Genomic DNA, 12,287 nt, shown 5'->3' with positions numbered 1-12,287 from the left:
GGACCACTATGGAAATAAGTGTTTTCATTGGGCCTATATAATGCTTTCACGTGTTATCCTTCAGTAAACAAATGCACATCTTGTTGGATGCATTATTTTTTACCCCAAATAAAATTGAATTCAATTTAATTGAAAGTAGTGCTGGAGATCCTGGAGAAAAGGAACTAATCTGGTGTGAAGAGAAATTATGCTGTTATGATTCCATTAGTAACATTGTCCAGCTATATTTAGTATATATATATATATATATATATATATACATACAGTGCCTTGCAAAAGTATTCGGCCCCCTTGAACTTTGCGACCTTTTGCCACATTTCAGGCTTCAAACATAAAGATATAAAACTGTATTTTTTTGTAAAGAATCAACAACAAGTGGGACACAATCATGAAGTGGAAAGACATTTATTGGATATTTCAAACTTTTTTAACAAATCAAAAACTGAAAAATTGGGCGTGCAAAATTATTCAGCCCCCTTAAGTTAATAGTTTGTAGCGCCACCTTTTGCTGTGATTACAGCTGTAAGTCGCTTGGGGTATGTCTCTATCAGTTTTGCACATCGAGAGACTGAAATGTTTTCCCATTCCTCCTTGCAAAACAGCTTGAGCTCAGTGAGGTTGGATGGAGAGCATTTGTGAACAGCAGTTTTCAGTTCTTTCCACAGATTCTCGATTGGATTCAGGTCTGGACTTTGACTTGGCCATTCTAACACCTGGATATGTTTATTTTTGAACCATTCCATTGTAGATTTTGCTTTATGTTTTGGATCATTGTCTTGTTGGAAGACAAATCTCCGTCCCAGTCTCAGGTCTTTTGCAGACTCCATCAGGTTTTCTTCCAGAATGGTCCTGTATTTGGCTCCATCCATCTTCCCATCAATTTTAACCATCTTCCCTGTCCCTACTGAAGAAAAGCAGGCCCAAACCATGATGCTGCCACCACCATGTTTGACAGTGGGGATGGTGTGTTCAGCTGTGTTGCTTTTACGCCAAACATAACGTTTTGCATTGTTGCCAAAAAGTTCAATTTTGGTTTCATCTGACCAGAGCACCTTCTTCCACATGTTTGGTGTGTCTCCCAGGTGGCTTGTGGCAAACTTTAAATGACACTTTTTATGGATATCTTTAAGAAATGGCTTTCTTCTTGCCACTCTTCCATAAAGGCCAGATTTGTGCAATATACGACTGATTGTTGTCCTATGGACAGAGTCTCCCACATCAGCTGTAGATCTCTGCAGTTCATCCAGAGTGATCATGGGCCTCTTGGCTGCATCTCTGATCAGTCTTCTCCTTGTATGAGCTGAAAGTTTAGAGGGACGGCCAGGTCTTGGTAGATTTGCAGTGGTCTGATACTCCTTCCATTTCAATATTATCGCTTGCACAGTGCTCCTTGGGATGTTTAAAGCTTGGGAAATCTTTTTGTATCCAAATCCAGCTTTAAACTTCTTCACAACAGTATCTCGGACCTGCCTGGTGTGTTCCTTGTTCTTCATGATGCTCTCTGCGCTTTTAACGGACCTCTGAGACTATGACAGTGCAGGTGCATTTATACGGAGACTTGATTACACACAGGTGGATTGTATTTATCATCATTAGTCATTTAGGTCAACATTGGATCATTCAGAGATCCTCACTGAACTTCTGGAGAGTGTTTGCTGCACTGAAAGTAAAGGGGCTGAATAATTTTGCACGCCCAATTTTTCAGTTTTTGATTTGTTAAAAAAGTTTGAAATATCCAATAAATGTCGTTCCACTTCATGATTGTGTCCCACTTGTTGTTGATTCTTCACAAAAAAATACAGTTTTATATCGTTATGTTTGAAGCCTGAAATGTGGCAAAAGGTTGCAAAGTTCAAGGGGGCCGAATACTTTCGCAAGGCACTGTATATATATATATATATATATACATATATATATATATACACTGAGTATACAAAACATTAAGAACACCTGCTATTTCCATGACAGACTGACCAGGTGAATTCTGGTGAAAGCTACGATCCCTTATTGATGTCACTTGTTAAAACCACTTCAATCAGTGTAGATGAAGGGGAGGAGACAGGTTAAAGAAGGATTTTTAAGCCTTGAGACAATTGAGACATTAAGTGTGTGTGTGTGTGTGTGTGTGTGTGTGTGTGTGTGTGTGTGTGTGTGTGTGTGTGTGTGTGTGTGTGTGTGTGTGTGTGTGTCATTCAGAGGGTGAATGGGCAAGAAAAGTGCCTTTGAACAGGATATGGTAGTAGGTGCCACACACATTGGTTTGTGTCAAGAACTGCAACACTGCTGGGGTTTTTCACAGCATCAGGAATGGTCCACCACCAGAAGGACATCCAGTCAACGTGACACAACTGTGGGAGGCATTTGAAGCATCCCTGTGGAACACTTTTGACACCTTGTGGAGTCAGTCCATGCCCTGACGAACTGAGGCTGTGATGACGGCACAACTCAACATTAGGAAGGTGTTCTTATTGTTTGGTATACTCAGTGTATGAGAAAATATATAGATATCCTGCAGTACAAAACTAAATCCGTGTCTGTGGTGAATGGGTTAATTCATGCTGTTGACTTGCGCTACAGCATAACAGCAGCTGGGAACATGGCTACTTAGCATTCAGTTCCATGTTGTTTGTTCCTTGGCATTTATGCTATTTAATGTGGCAACACATTTAAAATAACCTACGGATTAAGCATATTATATTTAAGCAATAAGGCCATAAGGGGGTGTGGTATATCACCAATACCATGGCTTTAACATGGCTAAAGACTGTTCTCAGGTACCACGCATCGCGGAGCGCTAAAACACAGCCCAAAGCTGTGGTATATTGGCCATATATTCTAAAACCCCTGAGGTGCCTTATTGCTATTATAAACTGGTTACCAACTAAATTAGAGCAGTAAAAATGAATGTTTTGTCATACCATGGTATACGGTCTGATAGACCACGGCTTTCAGCCAATCAGCAATCAGGGCTTGAACCACCCAGTTTATAATTACACAACAAGGCCAGGGAAGGTGTGGTATATGGCCAATATACCACGGCTAATGCCTGTTCTTATGCAAGCACAATGCGGAGTGCCTGGATACAGCCCGTAGCCGTGGTATATTGGCCATATGTCACAAGCCCCCGAGGTGCCTTATTGATATTATAAAGTGGTTACCAATGTAATTAGAGCAGTAAAATTACATACTTTGTCATACCCCTGGTATACATTCTGATTTACCACAGCCAATTAGCATTCAGGGCTCGAACTACCCAGTTTATAATTAGCTATAACCAAGGCCATTACAGTGACCAGTGTATTAATTTTAGGAAAAAGTTTGGTCCAAACTACACTTACTTTTAACTCGGCAACATAGTTACATTGTGTCAACAATTTGTTACTGTTACATTTCACTTCCGATCTACTGTCAGACTAGGCCTATACGCATTCCACTAGCCAGTCGCTCCTCTCTTAATACTGACGGACACACCATCTAAACCAATCAAAGACTGCAATCACAACGCTCCCGGCCAATCAGAGGCGTTTTAATGGGAGAAGGCGGGAGAAAACTGCAAGGGGGTTCTTGATAAGGAACGCAGCGGACCCGTTGATGCTGTTGTTCTAGCTAAGGACACAATTTGATATTTATTTATCTTTCAGCCGGTGATCTATTCGGTGTAACGATGGGCTCTTTCGCGCTGCCGATGATCTGTTTCACCACGTTATGGGCGCTCGTTGGTATTGTAGCACCCTTTTTCGTGCCCAAAGGACCAAACCGAGGGTAGGTGTCCTACCTACCGTTATCCATACAAACGCATAACAGAAGCGAAAAATGGTGTATGATGGTAATCTGATTAATGGTAATCTGGTAAATATTTATATTTGCTTTTTTTTAAGGCAAATATTTTGCATTGTAAGGATATGTTCCCATATCTCGGATTGTAATGAATGAATGGGATGGAAACAGTGGGCCCTGGACAGAAGCCTTATACGCATCGATCCTCTCTCTCTCTCATCCCTGCTGTTGGCCCGCTCGCAATGCAGTTGTCACAGTAGTAGCTACTGTATATCAAAGATGTCGTTCATATTAAGCAGGTTATAGTGTGTGCTTGCGATGATAGCTGATATGGTAATGTGTATTAACTCTTTCTGTTCACAGGGTTGTCATCACTAGTTTGATCTTGACAGCTGTTTGTTGTTGGTTATTGTGAGTATGGGTGTCCTGTCAGGTTCTCTACTCTGTTATCTCTAAGTCTACTTACTGTATAAGTTAATGTCAGGTTCTCTACTCTATGTTATCTCTAAGTCTACTTACTGTATAAGTTAATGTCAGGTTCTCTACTCTGTTATCTCTAAGTCTACTTACTGTATAAGTTAATGTCAGGTTCTCTACTCTATGTTATCTCTAAGTCTACTTACTGTATAAGTTAATGTCAGGTTCTATAGTTGCTGTATAAGTTAATGCCAGGTTCTCTACTGTGTGTGTGTGTGTGTGTGTGTGTGTGTGTGTGTGCAGCTGGCTGATAGCCATCCTAGCCCAGGCCAACCCTCTGTTTGGACCTCAGCTGAAGAACGAGACTATCTGGTACCTCCGCTATTTCTGGGAGTAACACCAGGTCAGTCCTACTGTCTAATTATAACGCCTGACATTGTATAATAGCTTTCAAGAATAAGCGTTAATGTGTCAGGGCCGCGAACCCTGACACACACAGCCTAGGATACCAGAGATGGCATGGGTTGGAATCTGACCTACTGTCATTCAGACTCACAGTCTCTCCTACCTTTCCTGTCTTCTCTTCACTGGCCTAGCTCAATAAAACACATAAAACCCCGAAAAATAATTGTAAAAAGAATAATCATGAATAACCTAGGTATATAGAGTTTATAATGGCTCCTCTCTCTCTTTCTCTCTTCAGGGTTGGGTTCACTTTGATGCTCCGTTGACCACATATCTTCATTCCCTTCATCCATCCTGGACTGGATTGTTTTACAACTTGACTCCTGAACCCGTCTATACCCTCCTCTTTACATCCCCGGCTACATTCCTCTATCCCTCCATCCCAATGTCTTTGTTACGTCACTGCAACGTTGTCAGAATGTTTTGCATTGCCATCTGAACCTGCAGCAGTCAAGTCAGATAGGAGAGAATCTGCACTGTCCAATTTACAGTAGCTAGAATACCATGCTATTGTTTGAGGAGAGTGCACTGTTAGGAACTTGAAAAGTTATGAATAAACCAATTAGGCACATTTGGCCAGTCTTGGTACAAAATGTTGAACAGAATGCAATGGTTCATTGGATCAGTCTAAAGCTTTGCACATACACTGCTGCCATCTAGTGGCCAATATCTAAATTGTGCCTGGGCTGGAATGATACGTTATGGCCTTTCTCTTGCATTTCAAAGATGATGGTAAAAAAACAACATTGGTTTTTTTCTTTGTATTATCTTTTACCAGATCTATTGTGTTATATTCTCCTACATTCATTTCACATTTCCACAAACTTCAAAGTGTTTCCTTTCAAATGGTATCAAGAATATGCATATCCTTGCATCAGGTCCTGAGTTACAAGCAGTTCGATTTGGGTATGTCATTTTAGGTGAAACATTTTTTTGGGGGGGAAAGGGTCCGATCCTTAAGAGGTTTTAAACAATCATGTTCTAATGTTGGGATCAAATCTGTGACAACATAGATAAGCGATGTATAATACTCCTTAGACAGAAAAGTATATGACACTATATATGTAAGGATTATATGAAACATATATCTAGGTCATCATGCTGCTGCTGTTCCAACGTGTTGTAGAATGCATGCAGAATTCTATTTATGGGAAAGCAGGTATGAAAGTAATATGGCATATCAAATGATATAATATAATTGTATGTGTTACATATAATCCTTACAGGTGGGAAATGTTCTATTTTTGAGCAAAACAATGTATTTGTTTTGATAATGCACTGGAAGGCATAGCTCACACTGATAAACCTGATATTACCAGGTCGCATATAGATGTCATTTGCGTCTCTAGCTACAGTTAAAACGTGTAACCTTGGAGATTTAGTTGACCTGTTATTGTTATTGTTTACAATTCCTCTACATGTTGTTGTGGTTATTATTATTATTATTATCATAAGAAAGTCTTAATAGAAGTTTAGTATTTATTTTTACTGACGTCGTGGCTCTTACATAAGTTGACTGTTATGTTATGTGGAGTCAGTGTCTGTATTATGTTACTTTGATGATTATTGTTGAGTCATTCTGTGTGTAAATACTAGTACATTACCAGGAGTGGTTGGCTGGCCGACGGCCATGAGAAACTACACTCGAGAGCCCCACTCCATTTTAAGCGTCTTTAAAATCTCAACCACTAGGACAACTCCTTACTCTAGCCTCTCTCCTTTCTCATCGTCGCTCTCCAGGATCGTTATGGTCCTCCTAGGGTTGCAAAATTCCAGTAACTTTCCCCAAATTTCCTGGTCAGAAATCCTGGTTGGAGGATACCCAGATTTCCTACACATTCCCTTCTAATTCCAAGAATATCCCTACTGGGATTTCTGGAAACCTGGGAATTTGGGGAAATTTCCTAGAATTTTTCAACCCTAGGTCCTCCTGGTTACCATGGTGATCATGATCACAATATCAGCCAGTGTTTGTCGTCGACCACAATACAACTAGTCCTGCTGCAGGGACAGGGTTGGAGGACTCAATTCCAATTCAACAATTAACTCCCATCAATTCAGGAATTGAATGGAAATGTCCCTATAAAATGAACTGAAAAATCATAATTATGAATTGAAACATTTCCATTCCTAAATAAACTTGAGTTGAACTTGAATTGACTCCAAACGCTGCACGTGCTTGCTATCAGCCTCTGCCCCTTCTTGTGTAAACGATGTGTGATGCTTTCTGTAGGAAGGCACACCAGCTCCAGCCAGCCACAACAACCTTCCCTGCCCTCCCTCCACCCCCACCCAGAGAGAAGCCATCTTAGCCTGAGTGCCAGTCTTGTTAGTGCCACCATGCCAACTCCTTGTCATTCGCTGTCATACTAAACATGTTTGGCTTGACAATCACACCAATGTAGTTGTCAAGATGGCACAAACACATCTGGGACCAGGCTAGGGCCTCCTATCTCTGAGACAGCTTGTTCCTCAGCTCAGCCAAAAAGTCAAGAAAGATACATCAATATACAGCTACTTTTGAGAAAGACCAAATGATGTTGTGTTTTCCTTTAAGCCTTGTTGATCGTTGTGGTGGCGGTTTACAGAGGGATCAAAAGTGATAGATCAAGACCACGTCCCCAATGGCAACCTATTGCCTATACTCTATAGCGCACTCCTTTTAATCAGGGCCCATTGGGCTCTGATCAAAAGTAGTGCACTATGTAGGGAATAGGGGGTAATTTAGGACGCTCCCCGAAGTAGACATGATTCAGCCCAGGGCTGACATGAATAGATCAGTTTACATGAGAGTCCGCTGTTCTATGTATTCCAGCTATGTAGATATGTGGATATGTGGAAGCCTCGGTCCATTATTACGAACACTAGACCTAGGTTGCAACGGGCACAACAGCTCGTTCATTGTGGTCACCATGGAAACATTGAGCGTATAGATGTGTGTGTTTTTGACACTGGAAAAAGACTTGTCTGACTCAGGCCTTGTGTAAGTGTGATCTAATGTGTAGGTGTATACAGTGACATTGTCCATGTGAATCCCTTAGTAAAAACCCTATTTCAATGTCTGGTACACTGTGTCATGTCTCCTTCTGAATCGTCCTCAGCCTGCACCTGACACTTGTCTCTATCGTACAGACACACACACCTGAATATTATGAGCACTGTTCTTTACCATTCATTTACACAGTTAGAATGGACGTTTGTACAGTTAAAGTTGACATTTACACAGTTAGAATGGAGTTTAAAGGGACATTTAGACAGTTAAAATGGAGGTTTGTAAAGTTAAAGTTGACATTTAGACAGTTAGAATGGAGTTTAAAGGGACATTTACACAGTTAGAATGGAGTTTAAAGGGACATTTACACAGTTAAAATGGAGTTTAAAGGGACATTTACACAGTTAGAATGGAGTTTAAAGGGACGTTTACACAGTTAGAATGGAGTTTAAAGGGACATTTACACAGTTAGAATGGAGTTTAAAGGGACATTTACACAGTTAGAATGGAGTTTAAAGGGACGTTTACACAGTTAGAATGGAGTTTAAAGGGACGTTTACACAGTTAGAATGGAGTTTAAAGGGACATTTACACAGTTAGAATGGAGTTTAAAGGGACATTTACACAGTTAGAATGGAGTTTAAAGGGACGTTTACACAGTTAGAATGGAGTTTAAAGGGACATTTACACAGTTAGAATGGAGTTTAAAGGGACGTTTACACAGTTAGAATGGAGTTTAAAGGGACATTTACACAGTTAGAATGGAGTTTAAAGGGACATTTACACAGTTAGAATGGAGTTTAAAGGGACGTTTACACAGTTAGAATGGAGTTTAAAGGGACATTTACACAGTTAGAATGGAGTTTAAAGGGACATTTACACAGTTAGAATGGAGTTTAAAGGGACGTTTACACAGTTAGAATGGAGTTTAAAGGGACGTTTACACAGTTAGAATGGGCGTTAAGGTTATAGCTAAAGGAAACCTCTAGCCTTACGGCTATAGAGGGGAAAAAAACAATTGAGCCATTTGTGCAACCAGCGGATTAGGGATTACAGGGTTACATAAAATTACAGACATCATTCATCATCTAGGATCAGACAGTTGTGATTACCCAACATTATGGGCCTGCTGCTGCTGTGAAGGTGATGGAAAATCGTTGTATCCCAAATGGCACCCTACAGACAATGATGACTGAGGAAGATACAGGACTATATGAGATGAACTGTAGACAGTGGAGGGAAGTTTTTACTTTGAAATTCCTATTTGGCCTTCAACAATCTCAAACACGCACACACACACACACACACACACACGCACGCACACACTTTCAACAGTCTAAACCTCTCTGTCTCATTTTAAACAACAACCCACCTGGGCTATGACTATTGTTTTCAACAGAATGAAATGGCCTTGGTGTCTCATAGTTACCATGTTCCACAGTTCTGGCCATAGAGATAGAATCAGAACACAGACTGACACACTCTAGAATATCTATGGTTCTGACAGGCTTGTTCAGTGATTGGATTAAAATCAAATCAAATGTATTTATATAGCTCTTCTTACATCAGCTGGCGCCACAAAGTGCTGTACAGAAACCCAGCCTAAAACCCCAAACAGCAAGCAATGCAGGTGTAGGAGCGCGGTGGCTAGGAAAAACTCCCTAGAAAGGTCAAAACCTAGGAAGAAACCTAGAGAAGAACCAGGCTATGAGGGGTGGCCAGTCCTCTTCTGGCTGTGCCGGGTGGCGATTATAACAGTCAATGGCCAAGATGTTCAAATGTTCATAAATTACCAGCATGGTAAAATAATAATAATCACAGTAGTTGTCGAGGGTGCAACAGATGAGCACCTCAGGAGTAAACGTCAGTTGGCTTTTCATAGCTGATCATTGAGAGTATCTCTACCGCTCCTGCTCCCTCTGTAGAGTTGAAAACAGCAGGTCTGGTACAGGTAGCACGTCTGGTGAACAGGTCAGTGTTCCATAGCCACAGGCAGAACAGTTGAAACTGGAGCAGCAGCACGACCAGGTGGACTGGGGATAGCAAGGAGTCATCATGCTAGGTAGTCCTGAGGCATGGTCCTAGGGCTCAGGTCCTCCGAGAGAGAAAGAAAGAGAGAATTAGAGAGAGCATACTTAAATTCACACAGGACACCAGATAAAACAGGAGAAATACTCCAGATATAACAGACTGACCCTAGCCCCCTGACACATAAACTACTGCAGCATAAATACTGGAGGCTGAGACAGGAGGGGTCAGGAGACACTGTGGGCCCCATCCAATGATACCCTCAGACAGGGCCAAACAGGCAGGATATAACCCCACCCACTTTGCCAAAATGTCTGTGATCATCCTCTGTCAGCTGCGTTGTTCTCTCCATTGCATATGGAATGTGTCATATGCTGTGGCCTATATCTACTGCCGACTGGGAGAGGACATGCTGTACGTATAGCACACACAGGCGCGCATGAACGTGCACACACTCTCTCTCTCGCTGTGTTTCTCACAGTACACACCCTCTCTCACAAACAAACGCACACTCGCTGTGTCTGTCTCTCTCTGTCACTCACACCACACTAAACTGTTCTATAATTAATGAAAGATAACGTACTCTCTCTCTCTCACACTAAACTGTTGTATTATTCATGGTAATGTAACTTGACGTTCTGCACACACACAGGCAAGTGGCTACCTACTTTTGTGTGGCATTCAGATTTAAAATAGTTACTGTCTGTAGATCTGGGCTGCTTATCATTGTGATACTGGTCTGCATGTAGCAGAGTAGGCTAGCTAGGCTAGACACTTTTTACATTACATTTTAATAGGAATCTGACCTATATTCTCGGATTTAATGTAATTATCTGCCTATAGAGCGGGGCAGCAGGAAGCAGGCTAGAGCCCTCGGTACAGTAAGTAGTCGTGCGGTTCACCGGGTTCAGGCCCTCATTCTTCACCGTGTCCTAAAGATGGTTCACATGAACCCGCCCCAGCTCTGACGTTACGCCAGCCATATCCGTTTTCACTAGGCGAGTTCGTTTTGCATGGTCCGTTGCCCCGGTTGAATGAAGACGTCACCTAAGGACCAAGAGAGTGGTCTAAAATAAGCAAAATCCTGCAAACCGGGGCACCGGGCCTTGCAAAACGAACTCGACCACTAGAATTGAGCGCTGCCATGAACTCGTATGCCCTCGTGCACCGAGAGCCTGTGTTTACCAGTTGACACAGTTTCCATTTTGCATCAGGAGTTTTCCTCCGTTGCTCTGCGAGCCGAGCGCGCGTGTGTCGGTCCTTTCGCTTTTAAGAGGAGGCCGTGTCAAATTTAACCGAGTGTGTATTCCATCCTACCATTAACATGTAAACACAGTAACAAAACATATAACATCCTCGGAACAATGTTCACGCCTCCCCTCCCCTCCAAAAACCGGATGATAAACTTAAGTATTATCATTCCGCCGAAAAATTGAAAGTAGACTAGGCTACCAGTTCGCTCTTTTTTAATTGTGAGTCATACGGGCGACACCATGTGATGCGTAAGGGGGTTAGACCGCTCCGTGGAGATGTGTAAGTTATTTACGAGCTTCTATAAAATAGAATTAGGTTTATCTAGGCATTATGGAGGCAATCATTCAAAATGTATTAATTGTGTCTGGTCTCATTTCGGAATCTGCTCTGTTTTGGATCAGACATTATCCTGTACAGCCTTGATGTCCCCGTTTGATCAACTATGGACTAGCTCGACACCAGCTGTTTAAAACTAACTTCCTTTATGTCAGGATAAATTATGTGTTTTGGGTATTATGACTTTCGCCGTGTTATCACACTTGTATGTGCGTAATAATCTTTGGAGTGGTTAAGGCAGACATTTTACACTGGTGTGGGTTAGTAACCTTGTAGCCTACTTGTCTGAAGAGGATTCTTTCAAGGGGACACGGACGAAACCTAATAAGGTATAGCTATGTAGCTAGTCACTTAAGCTTTGTAATTTACTGAAGTTGGTAGTTATCCCCTCTTGGATTTACCTCGTATTTCGGCTAAGTATTTGCGCTATTATTTTGTTAAATGATTTTTAGTAGAACCGATACAAAGTATATTTAGGGAGGAGGGTTCAACAACATATTGAGAGCGGTGCATGCTTTTCGATCTCCTGAAAACGCTTTCAACTTTGGCCGTAGGCTATTGTCACTGGCTGTTACTGTACACATTCGAGTCGGTTAGGCTACTGTCACTGTCGGTCACATTCGCGTCGGTTAGGCTACTGTAGCCTACACAGTCAGGTGTAAGAAATGACAAAAGGGGAAACGAGGTAACTTCTTTTATATCGAAATATTTTACTCGCAACCTATTCGTTTTTTTTAGGTCATGACTATAAAGAATGTAGACTGTAATGTAGGCTCCATTGTGGCGTGCGAAGCCACTCCACACGCTTTCTAAATCTGGGTATTAAAAATTAATAATGGACATCCGGCGTTGCATGGTGCCAGCTGCGCCCCAAATTTATTTTTTGGGGGTGGTGTGCGGTGCGCGAGAATTTTGGGATTATCATTGTCTGTCAAATCGAGTTTAATCATATTGGCCCGGTATTTTAGAGATGTTATTACAATTTTAAACAAATTAAAACATTATTGGCGATGTGAGA

General features: G+C 41.6%; 1 protein-coding gene across 1 annotated transcript; it reads left to right on the top strand.

Annotated features, from left to right (window-relative positions):
- The first annotated feature begins 3,546 nt into the window (after positions 1–3,546).
- On the top strand, positions 3,547–5,387 carry LOC110485584 (V-type proton ATPase subunit e 2-like). The gene is made up of 4 exons (XM_036949095.1): positions 3,547–3,762; positions 4,141–4,188; positions 4,498–4,597; positions 4,898–5,387. The coding sequence occupies exons 1-3, from the start codon at positions 3,665–3,667 to the stop codon at positions 4,589–4,591; spliced, it is 240 nt and encodes a 79-aa protein (XP_036804990.1). The 5' UTR covers positions 3,547–3,664; the 3' UTR covers positions 4,592–4,597; positions 4,898–5,387.
- The last annotated feature ends 6,900 nt before the right edge of the window (positions 5,388–12,287 follow it).

Source organism: Oncorhynchus mykiss, chromosome 17 (genome assembly GCF_013265735.2).
Source record: "Oncorhynchus mykiss isolate Arlee chromosome 17, USDA_OmykA_1.1, whole genome shotgun sequence".
NCBI classification, from domain to species: Eukaryota; Metazoa; Chordata; class Actinopteri; order Salmoniformes; family Salmonidae; genus Oncorhynchus; species Oncorhynchus mykiss.
The sequence above is the reverse complement of the archived record's forward strand: the minus strand, read 5'-3'. Positions and strand labels throughout refer to the sequence as shown.